The sequence below is a fragment of the Filicampus tigris genome, chromosome 12 (genome assembly GCF_054856515.1).
Source record: "Filicampus tigris isolate MCC_2025a chromosome 12, RoL_Ftig_1.0, whole genome shotgun sequence".
Classification (NCBI taxonomy): Eukaryota; Metazoa; Chordata; class Actinopteri; order Syngnathiformes; family Syngnathidae; genus Filicampus; species Filicampus tigris.
The window spans coordinates 11,232,000-11,255,313 of record NC_141228.1 but is presented as its reverse complement, the minus strand read 5'-3'; the positions used below and the strand labels follow the sequence as shown (position 1 = coordinate 11,255,313).

The following is a 23,314-nucleotide window of genomic DNA, read 5'->3' as shown; positions in this document are numbered from 1 at the left end:
TAAAGAATTGCAGGAATTATTTTAGAGGCGTACTTTCCCACTAAAAAAAAAATTCTCCAGTGTTTCAATCACATTACCAAAATTAAACAAATTTAACAACCTATTACACAAACCGAATCACAATCTTTATGATTGACGACTTATTTCTTTGCGCATTTGTTACGAGAAAAGTATCAATTCCAACAATATTTCAAAACCTTGAAGGCACCACTCAAAAGCACGCCTCCCAACAAACCGGAAGTGTATTCGTCGCTGGCTGGTCAACAAGTTTTAGGAACTAAACTTTACAATTTTTTTCCTAAACTAAAATCGATCAATTCAAAACAAAAATGTCGGGGTCATCCAGCATCGTAGCGATGAAGAAAATTGTCCAACAACTTCGTTTTGAAGCGGGAATAAACAGAGTAAAGGTAAAAACGACGCCCAATGGTAGTTAGGGCGTTTCTCGAGTGTTGTTTCGCTTTACAGATCCGACAGTTTGACCAAGATCACTAAATGTCCAGTTTTGGTTATCGTCAGGTGTCCTTGGCCGCGGCTGACTTGCAGCAGTTTTGTCTTCAGAACGCCCAGCATGACCCGCTGCTCACCGGTATGTCATCCAGTAACAACCCGTTCAGACCGCAGAAAGTCTGTTCCTTCCTATAACAGCGACGCCTTGGCCCCTGTGAGTCCCACACTGCCCCTTTGAACACTTTTTCAAAACAGTCTTTTGCAAAGCGTTCATTTTTGTGATCTTCCTACAGGTCTTCGGAGTGTGGTGCTTTGTGGAGATGGACTGGAATAGCCCCAGGAGTGTTAGGGAAACCTTTTTTTTTTTTTTTACCTTTGTAAACATTTCACAAGTAAACATTTCCAGGTGCTTATAATATGATTTTCCTCGCATTTTATGCGTGATTAACAACTTACTTGGTTTATGGTGGTGACATAATGAGATGTTGTACCCAAGCGGAACCTACGCTAGCACAGTCATAAAGTCATAACTACAGTAAATATTAGTATGACAAACACTTCTCTGCAATAAATATAAAACAAATTTAATATGGTAATCAGAACTTGTAACAAAGCAGACCTTCTTGTGCGGCGTGACCTTCTATTCATATACTAATGCACGCGCCATTTGTAACCTCAAAATGTCTTATTTACAGTAAAAATTTGTATGGAAGAGTCCTAGGTAAAATATAAACCCATCAAATAAAACAGTAATAAAGTTAGTATGCCTTTATGCCGCTGACATTCTTCTGCTTCTTTGCCGGACTTTGAAATGTCATTGTGTTGTGAGCATCGTCAATTGTGGACCTTCTGTACATAAAAAAAATGTCATGTACCGCCAACACGTGCCTTGTTTATTGTACAGTTTTCATGGCTGACTTAAAGAATAAATAACACATTTCGCTCTTGGTCTCTAAAAATTATATTTCCATAAATGTTTTGTTTTGCAACCAACATAAATCTGAAAACTCATACAGAACAGTTATCCCAATAACGGTATTTACGATTGTTCAAGTGTGAATATAACAAACCATGTAGTACCACGTGCTGTTTTACACAAGAGTTATGAACAGTTTTAATACATGATATAATGTGTATTGTATTGTTATTTGCTCTTTGGGGCATGGTTGTAGCAAGGAGGCACCTTTTCGAAAATGGGCTGAACATCAGTAAATATGATTCACACCTTGTAGTGTGTTAAAAGCAAGAACAATAAAATCTGTTTTTCTGTATTGAGTGTGTAATCGAGACTGTAGCTACTCTCACCAGTTAGTCACAAAGTCTTAAAATCCACAATGAATCATTTGAATGAAACCACAAACAACTATGGGATAAGCAGAGGTCCTTGCATAATCACAGGAGGGATGGTTTTGCCTTCACAGTTGGAATTTGCGCCTGCAGGCATCCATTTCATGGCGCTACAAACAGAAGGAAAACACATTAGTGATAAGGCCTTTTAACTTTAATACCAAGCCAAGAGGAAGCATCTAGGCAAAACCATTTGTTCCTCTCTTCTTGGTTATGTCCAATTTGTTTGGCTTTAGAACAATGTTTGCCATTGAAATAAGGGAAAATCCCAGTTACTTCCTTAATTGTCATACGAGAACAAAAAGAAAAAACTACATAGACTAACTTTTATAACCAGGGATGCACCACAGTGTTGCGCATACGTAGGGAAAATATTAATGTGCGCACCAAATTTGATTTGACTGAGTCAGTGCTTATATAAAGGGGAAGTCAACGCAAACAAATATTTTTCAAGAATATGTTCTATGCAAGCCCACTAGTTGAAACAAGGCATTCTGATAAATATTGCGTTTGCGGAATAAGTGTTAATCCACTCATTTTTAACCATCTCTGGGGGCGGCCATTTTGTCTTGTCAACTGAAATGACATCACAACTGCTCACAACGACCAATCACGGCTGACCTGTTTTCTGAATCTGAGCCGTGATTGGTTGTTGAGAGCAGTTGAGATGTCATTTTCAGTCGACAGAAGACAAAATGGCCGCCCCCAGAGATGGCTAAAACGAGTGCATTTTGCTGCTTAACTTATATTCCACAAATGCAAAAATTAATCAGAATGCCATGTTTCAACTAGTGGGACTGCTGGGAACATATTCTTGAAAAAAATATGTTTGGGTTGACTTCCGCTTTAAGTACCACACATATTGCAGTGATCTGCTCAGTCCCACTGCGCCGCCGCTTCGACTGTCTGTCAAAATAAGTCTTTCCATTAAAGCGGTCCGTGGTGCAAAAAAAGATTGGGCACTGGACCGCTGCCACTAGAGAACTGTGCTTAATCAGCAAGCTGATCACAGGGTCTCATATCACAAGTCAGGCTTGGGCAATTAATTTTTCGAAGGTACAATGTGAGAAACTAAAACTGCAACGTGCTAACTTAACTGTGTTAATCATGAATTTAATCAGGGGCATAGTCCCCAAAAAATTCTGTGGGGTGTCTAGGGGTACACACAAGTGCGTGTGTGCTCATTCGCATGCTTGTAACTATGAAGTCATCATTTACGATACCATCCACTGTCAGGGTTTCATGAAATAAAATTCACAAATATACAGAACCTTGGCCAAAACACTCATAGGACAAGGAGGCTAAGTAAACAGAGCAACATTTTGACGTCGGGTTATTTTCACCCACATAATTTTTTTCATGTGATATTTTGTATTGGGAAATTAAAGAAGACAACTTCTAATTTAGCATACAATGTTGTACTTTTACATAAATTGATGAAAACTGTATTTTATCCTGGATCTCATATCGGGGTTAAATGTACCCGACGTCAGTGATGGTGTTGCTAATTTTAACGTTAGTGTTCTAGGGTTTTTAAGGTCATCCATAAGGTCGGTGGGATGGGAAAAAATTTGATCACCAAACAACAACCTCTGATACTCATTTGGGAAGCACACCTACATTTTTATGTGGACCCTGATTATAAGTAATTAAAGTTATATAATGTTCCTCATGCATCTGATTCTTAACTGTCACATAAGAGTACAAAGAAGCAAACCGACTGATTTACTTTTTTTACTTACTTGTGCGGTACATTACACTAATGGTATTTTTTTTTTTTGCTTTCTTTCATTGAGTGACAGCAGCAGAAAGTCAGACAAGTACATGCGACTGTAGGATACGGTAGAAACGGGGAACTGCCATAGCTACTGCGGCATCGACTAGATGAGATGAAATGCATACGCTCTTACCTTGAGGACCCACTCGTACTCGCCAAACTTCGAATCGAAGGTGCCTTTCTGCAGAGAGCGAAGCTTCAGAGTGAAGCGAGGACCTAATTCCTGAATGCCGGCCTTTTTCTCATTCTTGAAGATGTATCTTGACACACATAGCAATCACAGGATAAGCGGCCATTAAATCATGGCAACCAAGTGACGGGGTGTGTGGTTCCTCATCAAATGCTCACCTGTGAAACCGGAAAAAGATGAAGTCTCGCTGGTTGTGGAAGGTGGCCACTTGCCGACCCACAAACTCAGGATTTTGTGGGAAAAGAGCAGCAAACAACCGGCCGATGCTGTGGCCCAAACGTGTGGTGAAGTTGTTCAAGATCACTTCTGGGGTGTGCTCCGTTGGGTCCTTACCTCGTCTCTGTGGTCACAAAACAGCACAATCGTGTTGGCAAGATACATGCTCTCCAATTGATCCAAACAACAGCTAGTCAGATTGATAGAACTATTAAGCAACTTGGCCAGGAACAACATGACAATTTCACAAACATTTAAAAAAACCTATTGCTACAATTTCTAGCAACTTTCAATATTACCGCCAGAAATGCAGACATATAAACTACTTGCCTTCATCTCCTTCCGTAGTCGAACACTGCTGACCTTGAAGTGTGCAGTGGGCCCTTCAGGCAGGTGACAAAGAACCAAACCATCTTAAGAGTTGGAGTTAAGAAAGCTGAAAGGAGCTCCATTTTACACATTGAATTAGGGATGTTCCGATCAGGTTTTATGACACCGATACCGATCATGCATGAGTGAGATCGGCCGATACTGATCACATGGAATAGCTGTATATTTCTCCATTTATTGATGGTGACTATAGTGCGCTGTGACAGTAACGCATCATGCATAACAAGTTGCAGAATACGCCGTCTGCTCGCCTTGACTTTATTCAATGCAGTGAGCCTCGTAAACTCCCCATAGTCTCCCAATTGCTTGTTCTTCAAATGTCGGATAAAGTTGGTTGTGTTGAAACTTTTGGCCATGCTCCCCTCGGCGAGGTACCTTTTCATGGCATATACAGTATTACAAGATGCAAACCCCACACAGCAGACAATGCTACGTTCACACCAACTGCGGTGGGAGCGTTTCTGGCGCCGCGTTTCAATTGGTTGCTGCGGCGCGGCATGAATGATGCTTTTGGAGCGGTGGGACGTCGTCGCGTATTAAACAAATAAACTTTTTGGCCATTTCGTCTCGGCAGCCAATCAGCATCGGGCATCTACATCACACACAGCCAAACAGCGTCCTGTTCACTCGGCTGCTTTTTTTTGTTTAACAGTTTTTACAGTGGCTCTGTTTGGCTGTGTGTGACACACCGCAGTGTACGGGGGACCTTCGAGCTCTGGCTCTGTTTGGCTGTGTGTGTGATGTAGTCACGTAGTATGCCCGATGCTGGTTGGCTGCCACGAGGCGGAATGGCAAAAAAAGTTAAATTGTTTAATACGCGACGAATAGGGTGAATGGACAGCTTTTCGGTGCTTCACTCCGCGCCCCGCAGCTGCAAACGCATCATTCGCACCGCCCGGCATGCAACCGCGCCTGCCTGCTGGAACTACATTGACTCCAATTGAAACGCGCCGCCAAAAATGCTCCCACCGCAGTTTGTGTGAACGTAGCAGCCTCGCCTCCGCAGCCCCCAAAAAATTGCCAAAAGACAAAACTATCAATTTTCAATCTTTTCTATAAGAACGTCTCTGTCTTAGCAGTCTGGATTCGTTGCCTTTTTCTAATAGGACACGAGTTAGTGGCGTTCTTCCGGAGAAAGGATACTTGGCACTTTGCGGTCCTCGTTGATGACGATGAGGAATGTGAAGTCCCTAGCGACACATTGGGGAATGATCTTCTTGAGGGCCAAGCCTCTTCTGTAGTAGACATGAGCATTTGGGATCACGGTGGCCAGCTGCTTGCAGAACTTCACTGTCCTCTATGAGAAACATAGGAGTACCGTTCAGTGTTTGAAAAACAGAACTGGCGATCACACGAAGGACAAACATGCGCTCACCCCTCTGGGTCTGTCTGACGTTGTGATGAGCACTTTGGGGTTTGTTAGGCCATTGAAGTAGGCAGAAAATTCATCTGTTGCCTCATCGAACGCAACCTGAATAGGACCCAAAACAACAGGGATGAAGCAAAATTCATCATATGACCTAAGATGAGTTAAAGAAGCATGGCTACACCTCGTCGTCTTCCGGGTCAACAGTCGTTTCATCGTACACTCTCTGGTTTTCGATCGTCTTGGGGACTTGTTTAGGTGGTGCCTTCAAAAGAATGACAAAGAATTGAAAATAGCACCAAACATAAACTGACTTACTCTTATCACTTATGTACATTTTTTTGCATTTTTTGAGTATTTTACATGTATATATTTAAACACCCATTTCCCAATATCAAGAGCAGATTTGAGCCAACTATGCACCTCGGATATGAACATTTAATCATTATTTCACTTCACCATATAAAAAGAGAACAAACGTGTTTGGTGCAGATTTTAAAATAAAAGAAGCAAAAACATACCTTGTCACCCAAAAGTTTTTCTTGTCTTTTCCTCTTTTTCTTCAGCTCTAGCTTTTGCTGAAATACAAAGAGAAAACATATTGCTATATATTAAAAGGACAATGGAATGTCAGCATGCAGCTTCATGGAATGTCATTTTTCAGGCAAAGTGTCACTCGTGAAACACGCCTCACACTTGCATTATTACCGTGTAATTCTCAGGACTACTCTTTACTTTTACATGAGTAATTATTCTTACGTAACAATAATGTTACTTGAGTAGAACCTTTGGCTACTCTACTAAGTAGGCTAATGGCATACGCTATAAGATATATTCTTATGCTTGCAGCTTTCACGTTACGTGTCCGTTAATTTACATCATGTAAAGAACACCGGCGATGTGCTAAAAAGCGATGGAGCCATGTTAAGGAATTTACCTTTTTTTTCTCCTGTTTTAGTTTCATAAACATTAAGTGTCGTCTCTGTTTATTCTTGATTTCTGACACACTGAACGTCGGTGGGAAGTTGACGCTCGCCTCCGTATTCTCTTCTTTCACTTCCACGACGTCGGTTACCATCTTGTCTGGTTGTTCTGCGCTCTTCATCTTATCACTTTTATTCGTCTTTTTCTTGCTTTTACCTTTCTGCGACACGGGAACCTCGGTGATATCCATTCTCCTCGAGCAGTGTTTACTGAAACGACGAGTGTACTTCACGTGTGTGGCTACTGCTATATCCGCTAATTTCGTTATTCACTTCCGAGTCACACAATTCTCACTTGTTGAAAACATGCAACCCCTTGTGGCGAGAAGGGTGTAAAGCATCGAATGAAGCAATTTCACTAACTGAAATTGATATCCAAAAATACAAGGGGTGCTAAAGTAGATGCAGTATACAGTAGTATCTTTTTCTTTTTAAAGTCTTTCAAATCTTTTTTCTTGAAAAATATTTTTCTAGTATCAAAAAAGTAATACAAAGAAAACCAAGAAAAAAAAGATTACAAAAGAGACAATGATACTATTGTCACATAACCTTTGCCCCCCCAATACTGTTATCACTGCTGTCATTTTAGAAGTACAGTACAGTACAGTACAGTCCAGTACAGTACAGTCCAGTCCAGTCCAGTCCAGTCCAGTACAGTACAGTACAGTACAGTACAGTACAGTACAGTACAGTACTCCCTTTAATGTGACAGTTAGGAGTCGGACCATGTGAGCATCTCACCATCTGATGACCTAACCACAGGCCTTCCAGAAAACTATTGTGTCACGTCATGCAAACTCACAATCAATTTAAAAGTGCACGAACATATACACATTTAAGATTCAATGCTAAAGCATGCATGAATAAATATTAGGGATAGGTCCATTTATCATTTATTTTTCATTGTTAAGTGCACCGTTGATTGAATTGATTATTGATGAATCACATCAATTGACAGCAAACATCAGAGGTGCTCCTGATTCAGTTTGCTGACCGAAAAGAACATGGTGTTGACTATGGGGAGGCTAGCAACCACAATATAGTATTATTCTGCTTAATTGCATGAATCCGGGATGTCACAACATTTAGAGAATTTTCCTCCATTTCAAAATTATATTGAAAATAAATTGCTCAATTAATGGAGCAAAAGCAACAGTAGGAAATTGAGGGATGGATTAATTGACCTATCAATGAAATTTAGACAAAGGCCCATCCAATAAAAATCAAAGCAATACAAGAATGGCTTTAATTCAACATCCAATGTACCAGTCCACCACCTGCCTGAAAGCATTGTGAATCAAAGTGTTGTAGGAGCACAGTAGCCCTCCACCGCGCCACATTTGGGAAACCTCCCTGTTCAGGTCCCCCACGCAGGTCAAGTGCTTCTCATAAGCCCACGATACGCACCACTTGGAGTGGTCGTACTTAGAATGGAACGGGACGGATTCGGGAAGACGGATCCTCTTAATGTTCATGACGTGATTGAGCATGGAGCAATTGGAAGGCAGATCATGGCCTTGTCTCTGCCAGGTCTCCACCAACAAGTCCGTATTCAGGGCCTGAGCCACCCAGCCAGCATAGATGTCTGGATGAAGTCAGAAATTAATTCAGTTGTGGTTAAAATAATGTACTGTGAATATGTATCCACCCATTTGCCCCACTCATAATTTTCTGAACCGCTTACTGTACTGTAATGGCACTACCTGATTCAATTAAGATTGTGTAAGAAGCTTGTGTGTTGATTTCATTCATTTAAAATGCATTTTGACAAGATTCAATTATTTTACATTGACTCAATGATGACAGCACATTTGATAAATGAGAATGGCCTTTTTGACATCTTAGTGTTGCAAGGGTGGGGTGATGCTGATTCTGTCTGTACTATAGTGATAGTGTTTCTGCACTTGATTATGAGTGGTACGCAACTACGAGCAGCAGGAGTGTATTGATAGTTCTTACACTTGTTGGTACTCCACTGCTGATGAAATAAACACCTACAATGACCACTAAAAAATTACTTCAAACTGACAAACGTTAAGAAAAGAACTAACTGAAAATCAACCAATTAAAACCAGGCATTGTTTTATTTTTGTTGTGTAATAGAATTATCTTTAAAAAAAAATGTTGTTCTTATTGAAAATGGCCTGGACCAAAATGACAGTATCCGCAACCTCCTGTTTTATTGTACAAAATTTTTGAGATAATCACTGCGTTCAAAACGATTTTTGTAACCCTCGTTGAGACTTTTAGTCTTGACAGTCTGAGATTTGAAGAGTGCCTTCTCCAGACTGCATATTTGAAGGGTACCAACAATTTCATCCATGTGTATGACCAAAGTAAAAATACATAAAACTGACCAAGAAAATTACCTTACCATCCACAAAACGTTCAGTTTTGGCAAAAGTGAAAAACATCTCTCCTTGCAGGGAGAAGAGCTGACCCATTCTCTTATCCGAAGGCGCTTTTGGCCTGTGGCCAGCACATAGCTGGGCCAGCTCAGGCAGTTTGGTAGCAAATGCAGAGGGGATGGAGCAGTTGTAGAAGCGTGGGAAAAGATACACCAGATGCTGTGCTGTCATTGGGGAAAATCAGAGATAACCAGCATTAGAAAATATTTATGAGGACAAAGTTGATTTTATAAAAATATAAGATGATAGAAAACATTAAGAATGTGTGTTTGAATACAGTGAAAATAGTGTTAAAAGTCATGTATTCAATCTATATCAGTTCATGTATTTTGCATCTTAAAGTTTTAATAAGCAATTATCAAAAAACATTTTGCCGCCTGAATTAGACTAACCATGACATAATAATTTACGGTAAGCGGTTAAGAACATGTATGAATGAATGAATAAATCCTTTAGAAATGTTTTTTTTTTAATTGTGTCCTCCTTATACCAACCATACTTGAAGTTTATTTTCTTAAAAGCACATGAAATTTGGGGTTTCATTCAGTCCTGTACCCTAATGTAACACATCACCCTCTTTAAATAAAAAAATGCAAGATTTTACAAGTCACATAATCCACAGGAAGTTGCATCATTCAAATCCAGTCCAGCGCAGATCATGGGAAGGCCAAAAGGAAGTTATTTATTTTTCTGTGTTTGATATTTCAACTATGATGGTTGCCTCTTACATAAAGTACTTTTTGATAACCCTAGTAAGGATAAGCACTTTGGTAAAATGAAGTAAAGAACAAATGTTTAAAATAATCTTTTTGTTGACCACTGCAGTGTGCTTGGTGCCAAAAAGCTATTATAAAGATCATGTGACTGTATTTCATGCATTTCTAAAAACTCACTCCTGCCTTATTACTCAAATGATAAGTGTCAGTACAATAAAACACTGATTGAAAAAATCCCCGAGATGGGCCAATACGCATTTTGAGTAGTTCAATATGTTTATTATCAGACTGAGAGATGAATAAAGACAGAAATGTAAGTTTAGTTTGTAAGAGTTTCAACAAGCAAATGGCACTAATTTGGTGGAATGGACTACAAATCAGAGTAAAGCAGCAGTAACGATATGTGTACTTGTAAACAGTTCATCAAAAGATCGTTTACTGCATTAAATTCCTTTATTATAATTCTTGTTGTGTCACCTACTGTATAAGTAACAAAGTAGGTGAAGTAGTAGTAGCTCTACTACCGTACTGTACTGTAGTTGTGTCACAGATGCAATGAAGTAGTCAGAGACCACTCAACCGGGCGTCATGGCGAAAAATGTGATATTTTGATTAGTCATTTACAACTGACTTCACCTCTGTGTGCGTGCGTGCGTGGATTCCTTGTTTAGCATTATGTAGAAAAGAAGGCCTTCTCTTTGTTCAGGGTTCACTCACTGACATTGAGGAATTGGTCGTAGTGGAGGCTCACACACAAAGCTGTCTGCCCGTTGACTTTTCCCGAAGATGGGTAGAGGTAACCCATCTCTGGGAAAGAAGGGAAATGAGGAATGCTGTGAGAAATCCAGAAGCCTTGGGAAGTGTCAAATAGCAGTACCCCTGTTGGAAGCAGAAAACAATTCTGAATGTAGGTATAAATGATACTCCTACACGCACACACACCCACACGCACGCACACAGGATGCAAAAGTTTTCATCCAAGTGTGTGAATCATAGGCATGTCAAGGCAATTTTGGGGGGTGCTCAAGCATCCCTATAATAAATCCAAGCACCCACAAATTTTGATAGATCCTTTTTTTGACAAGTTATATAGTACTTGGTAGAAACATAAAATTTTATCAACAAAAATTCAGTAACTCACCGAACCGATAATGTGTTAGTATTAAAGCTGACGTGCTACTGACGAGCAAACTGACGATGCCCATTGTTATTGAAACTCTAATTGTGTGTGTGTGTGTGTGTGTGTCTTGGATGTGCTCTGGCAAAACTGTGAGCACCTTTTTGATCTTAGAATCGCACCTGGTGTGAACCAAAGTCATCAGAAGTTTTTAGAAGTCTTTTCTGCCCTGACATCATATTGATCAATTCTGCTTCTAAAATGTCACACTACATTACAAAGGCTGACTCTCGGCCAAGAAATGTCTGGTAGATGTACTACGTGATTTATGGTGACCTGTTGCTTACTAAAGACACCTGCCGTTTGACTTTTCTGGGCTTTTCTTCTTCAAATTCTAGGAATGCGTGCTGTAGTTCCACATTGCAAAGCAATACAGACAGCCATTAGTCCAGCCCGGTGGCCCAGTTTGATTTTCTGACACAGGTACACACTAAAATTCCCCTCTGCCCTTGCGTACTGTACGTCGGCCATGCTGGTCCAGGCTGATCACTGCATGTCCCGCAGTGACCTCAGGTAATTGTTTGTCCCAGGTTATACTTGTAGCACAAGTATATGTGATAACCTGTTTCAAATTTGCATTGGAATGCAAACATCATATTAATGGTTGTTTTGTATTCGCCATTTATGAAAACACTTTTTTCTTATGAATTACAATAAAACACTTTTAGAGGTTAAAAAACAGCTGATGTTACAGCTGGTTAGCTAACAAGCCAAATAGTTTAACATTTAGCTAGGGTAACAACAATATAATCAAACATTAACGTGAGAAAATCTAACAGGTAATGGGCAGTATGCAATTTACCTTGAGTGAACTGCTCGTCTCTCTCTGCCTCAGAGACTTCCAACAGGTCTATTGTTAGTTGTTCAGGCACGAGCCTGAAATAATTGGTCCGGGTCCTAATATGGCATTGGGTCCATCAGTGATCAGGGCCAAATGTCTTTCATTCATTCAAAAAAAAAAAAAAAAAAAAAAGAATCAAATTTTAGCTTTCTTTACCTACATTTCAGACGACCATTCCTATTTGCCTGTATTTTGCTGTCTGTCTAGACGCTGTCTGCCTATATTTCGCTGTCTGCCAGACATTTTCAAAACCTCTTTTATCCTAGTGTTTGAAAAAAAAATATAAATAAATTCCTGGGATTGAATGGCTGGACTGTGATAAGTGAAATAAATACATCATTGGTAGTGAATGAGTCAATAAGGGGAAAATGTTGGTAAAACATTTTGTTTTTCAAAATTTTGCAACTTTTTTTTTAATGTCGTCTTGGTTGCCATGGTTTTATATAAGTAAATGTCTCTCATGCTGAAATAGCTGTTAATTGAAGTCCTATTTTCAAAAAGTTATTGATGATTTTAAATTTTAGGTAAAATGTCATTGAACAAGATATCTTCACTTAAATGGGAAAAATAATAAACAATGCAAACGACTTAAATTTTTGCCGCAGCTTTGTTGATAGAACCCACTGACAAAGCAAATGGTGGCGGCCCACTGAAATACACTTCTTGTATAACAGTACTGTAAACGACAAAAGCGCATGATAGTAAATACAGAACGTGGATGGATGGATGGACATAAACAGCTTCATAGCAAACATATGAGTTGCGCAATCCATGCTTTGCTCTTCAAACGCTGCCGATACATAAGTGCATTAATCATCCAAACTACCCATTACACTCTTGACTTCATACATTCATAAAAATGGTAAAGACAATTGTGCTGACACGTTCAAAAATTCATAAATACCTCAGAAAAAACATAATCTATTTTGCAGTCTGCTATTAGTTGAATGCAAAATGGCTGCCACATCCTGGCACTTCGGACCGCAAATCCCTGTGGTGTATTGCAACAACATAAAGAGGCTACCTCTAGTTTCATTAACGGTATAGACAGCTTAAGTGAAAAAGATGAACCATTTGTAAAAGAACCAAAAGAAAAGGAAGTCTTAAGACATGTTAGTTTTCATGGAAAAGTAATATTAAACAAAAGTGGGGGTGGCGGTGGGATCATATACATCCAAAAATATAATTAGCATCCTAAGAAAACATGTTGTAAAGCATGAAATGCAAAGCATTTGGGCCAGGGAGACATAACATTTGACATTTTTTACATTAAAAGTAGAACATGTTTTCCTTAGAAACCATTACTAACTTTTGAATGATGACTCATGCCAATAAGGAACTGCCAATAATTCACCCAATCAGTAAAAAGATAAAAAAAATTCAAATGGAATTCAGTTGGGTATTCCTTATTTTCTTATTGATCAAATCATATGCAAATAACCCATGATGAGCATCCATCTTGCAAAACTTGTAAATCAAAACAGCAGTGAGTGTACTGCGGATTTATCCAAATAAAATGAGTTTTGTCAGATCAGACATGTTCAGCACTGCAGAAAAAAAAATCCTGATCCTATAAGTACTACCCGCAAAGCAGGGAGTCTATACTGTAGAGTGGATAAATTACCGCCGGACTAAATTTAGAACCCTATTCCCATGACGGAAACACATCCGCAAAATGCTCCTAGCTACTGCAGAAGGTCCTTGTGGTTGAGATGTGGCAAAATCTGAAGGCATTTACATCAACAATTTAACAGCATCCACTCAGATGTTCCCCTAGAAGATCACAGCTTCTTGCCACGGTACCTTTTGTGTGTCCATATCCTTGGAGGTATTTGAGGAGAGGTGGTGAATCATTGTAGAGGGCATAAGCAGAGCTGCTAGACTGAGGAAAATACAGCACATTTTCAGCCTGTCTAAATATAAAAGTCCCAATCCTGATTATATACAGTAGATAGATACAGATACAATATTTCATTACAGACAGTGATAATATGCACAATAATATGATAATATTATAATATGCACAATTCTGCTGAAAGCAAACAGTACAGGGAAGTACTAATTTTAGCACTTTATAGCAGAAGCTACAGTTCCCTGTTGGGAAAAAAAGAATGCTTCCTCTAAGATGTCAAATTTGCCTACACTGAAGAACCAGTGTATAATTCAGGAGAATGAAGGAATAACGAACATCACCTTGTTAATGGCTTTGCTGTAAAGCTGGTTGAGGGTGTTTCCGATGGCTCCTTGACTAGTATTAACCATGAATTTACTAAGTTGCCAGGTCCCTACGGTGGGGTCCAGGTACATGTAGTCCACCCCACTACCCACTTCACCAATTTTGTATGTTGGCAGCTTGTAGATGATGAACCTGCAGCAGATTATTAGACAGTGATTTCATGCAAGGACAAACCAAAATGTTCAGGATATATAAAACAAGAAATCAATTAGAACACAGTGATCTTATTATTCTTGTCTGAATACATTTATCAGCTCACCAGTCGACAGGCTCGCCAGCTTCATTCTGGCAGGAAATAGCAGCATCACACACAGTGACGGCCAAAAGCACCAAAATACTTAATGCTGTGGCCATTGCAATCTCTAGGTGTCTACAGATGAGTGGACCAAAAAGAAAAAAAAAAGTTTAAACCTCCTCTGAACCTATGGCCGATGAGAAAACAATTTTGAAAGTGGTCACTACACAGCTACAACACAATGCAAAAAAAAAGGAAGTGATGCAATACAATCAGTCCCATGACAGTGGCTTGACTGACTCTGCAGTAGGTTTAACACTCTGGGATATGTTTACTTCATACTATATGTGCATTCCCGCCCCGCCCCCCAAAATAAAGCTAAGTTGTCAATCAGGCATTGTCCAATTGTTTATGCTTTTACGTACCACAAGTTGCCTTTGGGTGGAACATTTCTGGACAATTTCCCCCAAATTTTGATGTGTAGTTTAGCTACAGAAGAGTGAAAAGTTGAACATGTTTAATGGTGCTTTCACAGATGTGCACGTTACCCATTCCATGGGCAAGCACACTGAATTTATAACCATACAGATGGCCCTTTTTCTCTTTGGCCTTTAGGACATGATTTCCAAAAAACAACTTGAAATGCGGACTCGTCAGACCACAGCACAGCCTTGCCGGTTTTGTGCAGATATTTCTTTTGATGATATAATGGACCGTAGAAGACTAAATCTCGAAATTCCTCAGAATCATACATTGAAGAATGTTCTTAATCTGTTGGACTATTTGCTCATGCAGTTGTTCAGAAAGTGGTGAGCCGCACCCCATCCTTGCTTGTGAACAACTGAGCATTTCGGGGATGCTCTTTTTATGCCCGATCATGACACTCACATGTTTCCAATTAACCTGTTCACCTGTGGAATGTTCCAAACAAGTGCTTTTTTTTTTTTTTTAGCATTCTTCACCCAATGTACCCAATGTTTTGTTGCCCCTGTCCCAGCTTTCTAGGAATGTGTTGGAGGCATCATATTCAAAATGAGATAATATTTGCAAAGAAAAACAACATTTTAATTTTACACAACATCCCAATTTAATTGGGATTTGTATTTCCAGAGAGGGAACAATGTGCCATGTATGTTTGACCACTTTCCTGAATCACTGATTGGTGATCAGCCATGTGCTTCTTCCTTCAATTATTAACTGGTGATAATAGCTTCCTCCCTTATTCCAAAAAGGTGTTATGATAGGTTAATTGAAATTGTTCATAGGGGTTAATCTGAGTGTGATTGTTGGTCTATATGTGCACTGCGATTGGCTGACAACCAGTCCAAGGTGTACACCACCCTTCGCCCAGGTCAGCATAGGCTCCAGCTCACCATGACACAAGTGCTCCAGAATTACTATTCTAATGGAAAGTTTCAAACTATATGAAAATTATTATAGCAAAAGATATTTCACGTTATTATTTTGATATAACACAGCATATACTGTCAAAGGAAACCTGGTGAACAGGGGTACTAAAATAATGAATTTGTCTCACTCAACTATTTGGAGAGTTTGCACAGACACGTCCGCGTGGAGTCAATTTCACAGTTTGCACACTTTGCCTTGTTTCTTAATGTCAGCCCAAAAATAAAATGAATTAAAATAAAAAAGAATAAAGAAGTAAATTGAAATGTATAAACTGCATTTGTGCAATACAGTACTTGAACGACAGTTAACTTGGATTGAACAAATGCTCCAATGGCCAAGGGCAAAGGTGGAACCTCCCCTCTGCAAAACCTCCTCTACCTGTCAAGCAACATTTTTTTTTTGGGCCATTGCATGAGGATCAGCTGAGGGGAAGAAAAATATGGCAAGTGCTTACAATCAGGTAACAATTTAATACAAAGGCTAATATTAGACAATCCTGCCAGAAGGAACTTCTCCAAACTTTCAGTCCAGTGTTGTTGTTCTAGCTAAGACGATCTTCGGTCGCGTATTGCTACAGACTTACATAGATAACCTCCCCTGCCTCAATGACAGCTTTTCGTTCCCATGTGGCAGAACGTCGAATTTGTGCGGACGGGCTACGGCAAGAACACGGTGAAGGTGTTGTGCATCAGGAGACAGGGGGGCCACCATGACATCATCGAGCTCAAGGCAGATGTGCAGCTCACTCTCAAGTCACGCAAGGATTATCTCACTGGAGACAACTCAGACATCATCCCTACTGACACCATCAAGAACACCGTCCATGCCTTGGCCAAACTGAAGGGGGTAGGTTGTACCACACGACCACCACATTATATACGCAGTGAGGAGTACAGTATCCAAATAAAGGCTCTACCCATAGTTCATCACACTCCTGAATTGTTTTTCTATTTCTAACAAATTGTATTTGATAAATTATGTTTCATGTAAGGTGTATTATCATTTAGTGTGAATGTATGTTTTTAAATGTACTGCCCCCCCCAAAATATATTCATATTAATCACATGTAATGCTAATTATGTTGAAATGCTTTTAGTTTCTACAAATGCAAAAAAAAAAAAAATCCCAACATTAAGCCCGAAGATTCGGAGGCAAATCAATCAACCAAAGTTGGGAAGTGCGACATACTGACAATGTATTCTTTTGTAAGGAATTCCGAGACGAGGCCACCAGGGACTCATCAGGGAAAAAAGTATATAGTATACAGTTGAATTTCTACACCCCGGTTCTTGTAATGTTTACAGGTGATATTGTGTTCAAATTAAATTCTGATACATTAAATTTGTCTTTGAGTATTTAATATAACAAATGGGGAATACAAAAACTATGGTCGAGTAGAAACAGCAGCGCTGGGTCATACCTCAGTTTGGGCATGCTTTCATGACTTATGTGGGTCTACTCATGATAAACATGCAAACCAAATTTCGGGTTGCTAAGTGAAACTGGCTTTGGGAAGTGAATTTCTGAAAAATCAAGCCAATTTTGGGGGTGATAGGGTGGGATTGAGGTCAAACCTGCAACCCCTCCAAATGTAAATTTTCCTCAAGATGAAGACACCTGCTGAGTTTTGCACTAGTACTAGCAACATACTGTAGTAATACTGTATTTGATGGCTTTTTATATGGCAGTACACCTATTATAAACTGTACATCAGAGGTGCCCAAGTCCGGTCCTTGAGAGCCACTATCCAGCCTGTTTTAGATATCTGCCTCTTCCAACACACCTGATCCATATCACATCTGATTCAGCTAGCAAGCTTTGCAGAAGCCTGATGTTGATCCTTATCATTTGAATCACGTGTGTTGGAGGAGGGAGATTTCTAAAATATGCTGGATAGGGGCTCTCCGGGACCGGACTTGGGCACCCCTGCTGTAGATACAATTACACAGTCCTGTCATGGTATATTAAATCTGATTATGAAGTATTAGTTGTGACATGTTTTTCAGGGAGTAATTGTCAGTCACAAAAGCTGTGTGTATCTCCTACCTTACATTGTGTTTTGTGCTCAGGTGAAGACCATTGAGCAGTTTTCTTTGGATCTTTGTCACCATTTCCTGACCTCTTTCAACCATGTGTTGAGGGTCAAGGTTTACATGGAGGAGGCACCATGGAGAAGGCTGGAGAAGGTAAAAAAAAAAAAATACCAAGGTTAACTCGTTTGTTTAAAGGGTGTTATGTTATTATGTTTTGATTATATCCAAAGACACATCCTTTTTGTTTTTAAACACTGAGTAACTTTAGTATGATCAAAAACACACATTAACTCGAGCCTTTCCAGATCAAGGATTTTGGGATTGTTCTGTGTACAGTTTTGAACATGGGCACAATGCAAAATGCTGTGGTTAAAAAACAACCTTCTAAAGCGACAGTATCTATCATCTATCCATTTTTGTACAGCGCTTGTCCTCATCAGGGTCATGAGTGAGCTGGAGCCCAGCAAAGCTGACTTTGGCCAAGAGGCGGGGTACACCTCAGACTTTTGTCTCTGGTCGCTGTGCAAAGACTGCTTATGTTTTTTGTTTTCCTCTTTCAGAACGGGATGGAACATGCCCACGCCTTCATTTACAGCCCGGAAACAATCCGATTCTGTGACATCGAACAACATCTCAATGGTACTGCAATCAACCTTCTGTCATATTTTCTATTTGTGTGGTTAGCACTCCGCACAGTCACTCTCACTGCCCCCTACTCAGGCATTCCGGTGGTCCACAGTGGACTCAAGGACATGAAGGTGTTGAAAACCACTCAATCTGGTTTCGTGGGTTTCCTCCAAGACCGCTTCACCACACTGCAAGAAGTCACAGACAGGTGTTTCTGTACCAATGTCTGTGCCAGGTGGCACTACAACAAAGTTCAAAATGTCAACTTTGACGCTGCATGGTAATGGCAAGATTCAATTCATTAGCTTAACTCACATGTACTGTAGTAGCAATGAAAACGCTGCAGTATTTCATCTAAATTCAGCCTTGCTCTGATAGGAAATGCGTCAAAGATACAATTATTGAGAAGTTTGCAGGCCCCTTTGATCATGGAGAGTTCTCGCCCTCTGTGCAGAAGACCCTTTATGATACACAAGTCCTAGTCCTCACTCGGGTTCCTGAGGTAAGGCCACGTTTTCCAGATTCATTAGGGCACCCAACAAAAAAAATATATATATCATTACCTTTCTTTTCTGGTTAGCCAGGAGTAAATTGTTCACTGGCACGTGTGACTGTATGAAACAAATCAAAGAGTTACAGTCAGTGAATGCATCCCAGCTCATGTGTGCGCCAACTTACAGGTGGATGAAATTGAGATCATCATGCCCAACAACCACTACTTCACCATCGACATGACAAAAATGGGCATTGAGAACAAGGGCGAAGTAAGTTTTGCTGTGGTAATTGCGGTGTAATTTGTTTGCTGAAATGTTTTTTCTTAACTGTCACAGGTTCTTCTTCCGCTTGACAACCCCTCAGGAAACATCACAGGGACAGTGCGTAGGAAGCATGCCAGGCTGTGAAGACAAATGCACAAATACAGAATATGCTGGCAACATCGATGATGTACAGCACCTTAGTCTCAGTAACAACCACCAATAAACAAGTGTTGTTCTTTGGTGAGAAAACAGCACCCTTTATTGCAAGTCTTTGAGTGAAATATTCAAATTCCAGTGTTGCACAAGTTCAAACACACACACACCTGATTAGTTGTCTTTTCAAACAAGTTGAAGCACCACAGGTAGGAGGGACATCATTATACACACATTTTTCTATTTCCAAAGAACCAAGCAAGGCTTGTTGTATCCGGGAAAAGTATAATACTTCATATTTCAGCCACGTGGCGATGCATGGACTCACTTGCGCAGTATAGCGCATACACAACACATTACTTTTTTTAGGGCAAATTCAACAGTACCGTATCTGTATTTTCTGCCGTGTCAAAGTGTTTTAAAGTCATATATCATCTTATGTACAAATACAATTTTTAAAACCATCTGGTTCATGACTCACACACACAAACATATCATCACACAATCCACACAAACAAACCAGACTTCTGTTATACCATCATCAACAAGAATTCTCGTCTTAAATAAAACATGATGAATAAAATATAAAATACAAATCTGAAGCAGCAGACAGAAGAACAGCTAAAAAGGTAAACAGCTCATTAGACCCCATTCGTGCGACCCATGTTTGGGGTCCACGCTTCAAAAAACATATTGAAACTGATCTTGTTTTAAGGTGCCATGCGGCCAGAGGAGTCTCTGCCAACGGACAGCTGGTCGGGAGTTGTCGATTGTCACTGAAGCGAGGGAGTAGCGAGCTCAGCGAGCTCCTGGCGACGTGCTAACAGGCGTTGCTCTTCAGGTGTTGGGTTTGCAGCGGCTTCACGTGATACTCGTAGATCTTCAGCGCCGGGCCCAGCTTTATTGACAGGCCCGTCAACACGTCATTACGCGTCATCAGGAGCAGTGACTTGCCATCGATTTCCTGTCAAGAGATGAAGGGATTTTATTGCCACAGACACCCAACTTAGTTGTCTCAAAGTCAAAAGAGTGGCGGGTGGGGAGTACAACCTGATTTTGGAATGCTGTGGCTTGCTCCTCGAACCCTGTTGCTTTAAAGTAATTGACGACATCAGCAACCGCCCAGTTGGCTGGATCTGGAAGCTGACCATTTTCCACTGGGCTGCGGAGAGAGTAGCCTTCATTACAAGATTCAAGACCTAGCATACTCTGAAAAACATGCAGACAAATGCACAACCATTGAATACAGTTCTGTCGCAAAATTCCACCAATGCACAACATGGGGTTGCTGCAGACAAAAACACAATGGCAGCTATATGTTCCACACTACTGTCGAGGTGCCCTTAAGAAAGGCACCAACCTCCTGGCTAAGAGGCGCAGCACCCAAACACTGAAAGTATGTGTACAGATTTAACCACACACACACACACACACAAATAGAGTTATTACAGTTCATACAAAAATGTATGCAAACAATGGTCACTGTGTCGTGACAAAGTGAGCCAAACCCATCATTTTCAATAAACAAAAAATTACAGAGAATAGTTCCCCTTCGAGGATTTAATAATAAAAATCTAATTAACAGCTGCAATCGCCAGCTACTTGAATGGAAGCATCAAAGAATGCCATCTGTTTAAGTAATATTGTAGTCTTGAAAATATCTGGGGCGGGCTAATATGGCTCTTGGCTCTCTCCACTCTTTAGTCATTACTTTCCTAAACAAAATTTCATGCAATATACCGGTAACTCTTATATGATGCACCTTGTCTGAAATGTTTCCTATTTCATATCCATATTAAATTCGATATGACTCCTAGACTTCTGCATCACAAAAGGCTTTATCTCTGAAATCCTTTCGACTCACATTTCTAGTACTTGTAGATGTCACTTTCCTTGTTGCTCTCAACTCATGTCCTGATTCCTATAGTTCACTATGGATGGAGGAGTGACATTATTAGTCCATTATTATCCACTTATGACAACTATGTCATTGAGCTCAGTTCCTGATTCATGGTGTGAATTTATTGAAGTTTGCAGTCGGACTCGCTGACGGAAGCCCGTTTAAAATTAGACGCGGACCGGCCTATAGGCGGGTACTACCGCCCCCGCCCCTCCCCAACAAAAAAAAAAAAGGCGAATGACGGACGACATAAGGGTACCCACGCTGCAGACTGATGACAACTAATGGATGCTCTATTTTTAGTAAAATGCCCAGTTCTGACAGATACAGTACTTAACATTACTTGCATCTATTTTGGTTTGTCGGAGAGACTTCTGTCACATGACTGGTAACTGGTCCAATCCACCTGTCAAAATTCAATATTATCATATGCTTAACTCATTCTATCCCAATGACATATATGTAGTTTCACAGAGTGTTTGAAAAAGTCTGGTACTGAATGAGTTAATAATCACTTCCTGCGCGTCTATGATGCGGGTCTTGTCTTTAGTTCATCTAAGACTTTCATGTGGCTGAATTTGTCTTAGTTTCTTCCTTAGAAAAAAAGGCCTAGAGTGATACTGCGTGGCAATATTTGAATTTGTATATTATTTTTCATATTTTCGTCTATCTGCAATTCATGTCATATTTAAAATAATTAAGTTCCTTACTAGTTATGCAGTACTTGATTTTTCCAATGAATACTTACTCAGGTAGTAATTATTTGGGAGACCACGTTTTACATTTGCTGGAGTCCTAATACTGTATTGTAAAGGAACAGCACTCTTTCTTGAAACAGTTTTGACTAGCTTTAGCCACACGTCCGACTGTACATAACAAGCACAGTAATCTGAGACTGTACCTTTTGGTGTCAACAGAACCATTTGCCTTGTCTTCCATGACGGCTGTAACAAAACAGTTGGGATCCATTATAAAATATCAGTCCAATCATATGCTCTCAAACTTTAAATAATTTACATACGCCTTATACAATGACTACACACTTCGTTGTCACAAACATCAAGTAGAGCATGCAAGCATAAGCTAAAATCCCTCAGCCATTATTAAGCAATTACCATTCTCTTGCTGAAGAGTAAACTACAGAGCAGCAACATGAACGCAAATGTAATGGTTTCTACTTACAATTAGTAACGTTGCAGTTAATTTTCATCAGATTGTTTTTCTTGTCGATTCTAAAGTAGGGTTGGTGAGTTAAACATCCTTCTTTTTGTAGTCTTGCAACGACTAGACGTTTCTGTCGGAATAAAAAAAAATGTCAGGACACAAGTGTTAGAGGAGAAATGTCAAAGTAAATACAGGCAAACAACATGTGCTGGAGGAAATTGATCGGGAAGCGTATAACAAAGCTGCTATTATCTCAGTAACTGACAACGGAACTAGAGATGCAGAGCGTGAAAATGACGCCCTTAAAACTCACATTTCACAATGATAGTTGAATTAAAAAAATAAAAAATAAAATAGCGTCAACACAAACCCTCGCGCTTTTCCATTGATGTCGACTAATTTTAATAGCAAAACACAACGTGGTTCAAATGGTAAAACAGTCACAATAAACAGAAAGCGAAAATTAAAATAATGTCGCTGCCTTTTCGTATTTATCATGCTAACATGGACAGTTAGCTGGCTTTGCTAATTCAAAATCGAACACATTTTGAATGACTGCTTTTTTGACAATAACGCGTCGTCCAAGTTAAACAACTTACGGGTGACGACAAAAAGTTCCCGACCTCCCGCGATGTTTTACCGGCAAAAAACAGAAGATATTCATTTGATAATATCAAAAATTAATCAAAGACAACTAGCTGCTTATCGTCACAGCTTCCCTTACCCACGTCACTGGAGAATCATGGGAAGTGAAGTTTATTTCATCCATGGAGCATGTGTTGTATTTTTTTTGCACCCACTAGACTGGGACATTGAATCAGTCATTTTTTCCTAATAAAATGATTTATTATTGTGTCATATTCTTTGTTACATAAAATCTGCTACAGCAAAGAATATTCCCCTTGCAAACACAAATAAATTTAGATGAAGAAAAACG

At 39.8% G+C, this 23,314-nt stretch overlaps 5 protein-coding genes across 11 annotated transcripts; 2 read left to right on the top strand and 3 right to left on the bottom strand.

Annotated features, from left to right (window-relative positions):
* The first annotated feature begins 216 nt into the window (after positions 1–216).
* On the top strand, positions 217–1,721 carry LOC147138333 (guanine nucleotide-binding protein G(I)/G(S)/G(O) subunit gamma-5). The gene is made up of 3 exons (XM_086047814.1): positions 217–410; positions 520–664; positions 744–1,721. The coding sequence occupies exons 1-2, from the start codon at positions 330–332 to the stop codon at positions 643–645; spliced, it is 207 nt and encodes a 68-aa protein (XP_085903940.1). The 5' UTR covers positions 217–329; the 3' UTR covers positions 646–664; positions 744–1,721.
* On the bottom strand, positions 1,323–7,015 carry rpf1 (ribosome production factor 1 homolog). The gene is made up of 9 exons (XM_086047813.1): positions 6,674–7,015; positions 6,258–6,314; positions 5,921–6,001; positions 5,746–5,841; positions 5,514–5,667; positions 4,311–4,393; positions 3,923–4,104; positions 3,708–3,834; positions 1,323–1,907 (listed from the first exon to the last, which is right to left on the bottom strand). The coding sequence occupies exons 1-9, from the start codon at positions 6,908–6,910 to the stop codon at positions 1,866–1,868; spliced, it is 1,059 nt and encodes a 352-aa protein (XP_085903939.1). The 5' UTR covers positions 6,911–7,015; the 3' UTR covers positions 1,323–1,865.
* A 581-nt stretch (positions 7,016–7,596) lies between these two features.
* On the bottom strand, positions 7,597–14,820 carry dnase2b (deoxyribonuclease II beta). Of its 2 annotated transcripts, XM_086047696.1 has the most exons (7): positions 14,758–14,820; positions 14,357–14,467; positions 14,055–14,229; positions 13,665–13,743; positions 10,561–10,722; positions 9,094–9,291; positions 7,597–8,304 (listed from the first exon to the last, which is right to left on the bottom strand). In XM_086047696.1, the coding sequence occupies exons 2-7, from the start codon at positions 14,449–14,451 to the stop codon at positions 7,970–7,972; spliced, it is 1,044 nt and encodes a 347-aa protein (XP_085903822.1). In that variant the 5' UTR covers positions 14,452–14,467; positions 14,758–14,820; the 3' UTR covers positions 7,597–7,969. The 2 variants fall into 2 exon arrangements, with proteins under 2 accessions (XP_085903822.1, XP_085903821.1); XM_086047695.1 differs by lacking the exon at positions 14,758–14,820 and having other exon boundaries at positions 14,357–14,575.
* Positions 14,821–16,108: 1,288 nt separating this feature from the next.
* uox (urate oxidase) lies at positions 16,109–19,409 on the top strand. Of its 2 annotated transcripts, none has more exons than XM_086046667.1 (8): positions 16,109–16,202; positions 16,376–16,588; positions 17,812–17,928; positions 18,336–18,414; positions 18,496–18,682; positions 18,781–18,904; positions 19,083–19,166; positions 19,233–19,409. In XM_086046667.1, the coding sequence occupies exons 1-8, from the start codon at positions 16,182–16,184 to the stop codon at positions 19,302–19,304; spliced, it is 897 nt and encodes a 298-aa protein (XP_085902793.1). In that variant the 5' UTR covers positions 16,109–16,181; the 3' UTR covers positions 19,305–19,409. The 2 variants fall into 2 exon arrangements, with proteins under 2 accessions (XP_085902793.1, XP_085902795.1); XM_086046669.1 differs by having other exon boundaries at positions 16,134–16,184.
* samd13 (sterile alpha motif domain containing 13) lies at positions 19,389–23,130 on the bottom strand. 5 transcript variants are annotated; one of them, XM_086046670.1, is made up of 5 exons: positions 22,977–23,130; positions 22,396–22,507; positions 22,115–22,157; positions 20,364–20,475; positions 19,389–20,277 (listed from the first exon to the last, which is right to left on the bottom strand). In XM_086046670.1, exons 2-5 carry the CDS (start codon positions 22,421–22,423, stop codon positions 20,134–20,136), a joined length of 327 nt encoding a protein of 108 aa, XP_085902796.1. In that variant the 5' UTR covers positions 22,424–22,507; positions 22,977–23,130; the 3' UTR covers positions 19,389–20,133. The 5 variants fall into 5 exon arrangements, with proteins under 5 accessions (XP_085902796.1, XP_085902798.1, XP_085902797.1 ...); XM_086046672.1 differs by lacking the exon at positions 22,977–23,130 and adding an exon at positions 22,691–22,970; XM_086046671.1 differs by lacking the exon at positions 22,977–23,130 and adding an exon at positions 22,748–22,970.
* Positions 23,131–23,314: the final 184 nt, after the last annotated feature.

Bases quoted from the DNA above. Each gene is read 5' to 3' on its own strand.
- uox (XM_086046667.1), top strand. From the start codon at position 16,182: ATGGCAAGTGCTTACAATCAG. The intron at 18,683-18,780 runs GTAATGGCAAGA...TTGCTCTGATAG, and splicing joins GTCAACTTTGACGCTGCATG to GAAATGCGTCAAAGATACAA. The intron at 18,905-19,082 runs GTAAGGCCACGT...GCCAACTTACAG, and splicing joins TCCTCACTCGGGTTCCTGAG to GTGGATGAAATTGAGATCAT.
- LOC147138333 (XM_086047814.1), top strand. From the start codon at position 330: ATGTCGGGGTCATCCAGCATCGTAGCGATGAAGAAAATTGTCCAACAA. The intron at 411-519 runs GTAAAAACGACG...GGTTATCGTCAG, and splicing joins CGGGAATAAACAGAGTAAAG to GTGTCCTTGGCCGCGGCTGA.
- rpf1 (XM_086047813.1), bottom strand. From the start codon at position 6,910: ATGGATATCACCGAGGTTCCCGTGTCGCAGAAAGGTAAAAGCAAGAAA. The intron at 6,315-6,673 runs GTAAATTCCTTA...TTTGTATTTCAG, and splicing joins TAAAACAGGAGAAAAAAAAG to CAAAAGCTAGAGCTGAAGAA. The intron at 4,394-5,513 runs GTATCCTTTCTC...CCAACTCTTAAG, and splicing joins CGAGGACCGCAAAGTGCCAA to ATGGTTTGGTTCTTTGTCAC.
- dnase2b (XM_086047696.1), bottom strand. From the start codon at position 14,451: ATGGCCACAGCATTAAGTATTTTGGTGCTTTTGGCCGTCACTGTGTGT. The intron at 13,744-14,054 runs GTGATGTTCGTT...TATTTTCCTCAG, and splicing joins ACAGCAAAGCCATTAACAAG to TCTAGCAGCTCTGCTTATGC. The intron at 10,723-13,664 runs GTACCGTGGCAA...TGCTTCCAACAG, and splicing joins AGGATATGGACACACAAAAG to GGGTACTGCTATTTGACACT.
- samd13 (XM_086046670.1), bottom strand. From the start codon at position 22,423: ATGAAAATTAACTGCAACGTTACTAATT. The intron at 22,158-22,395 runs GTAAGTAGAAAC...GTTTTGTTACAG, and splicing joins TAACTGCAACGTTACTAATT to CCGTCATGGAAGACAAGGCA. The intron at 20,278-20,363 runs GTTGTACTCCCC...ATCTCTTGACAG, and splicing joins CCACAGCATTCCAAAATCAG to GAAATCGATGGCAAGTCACT.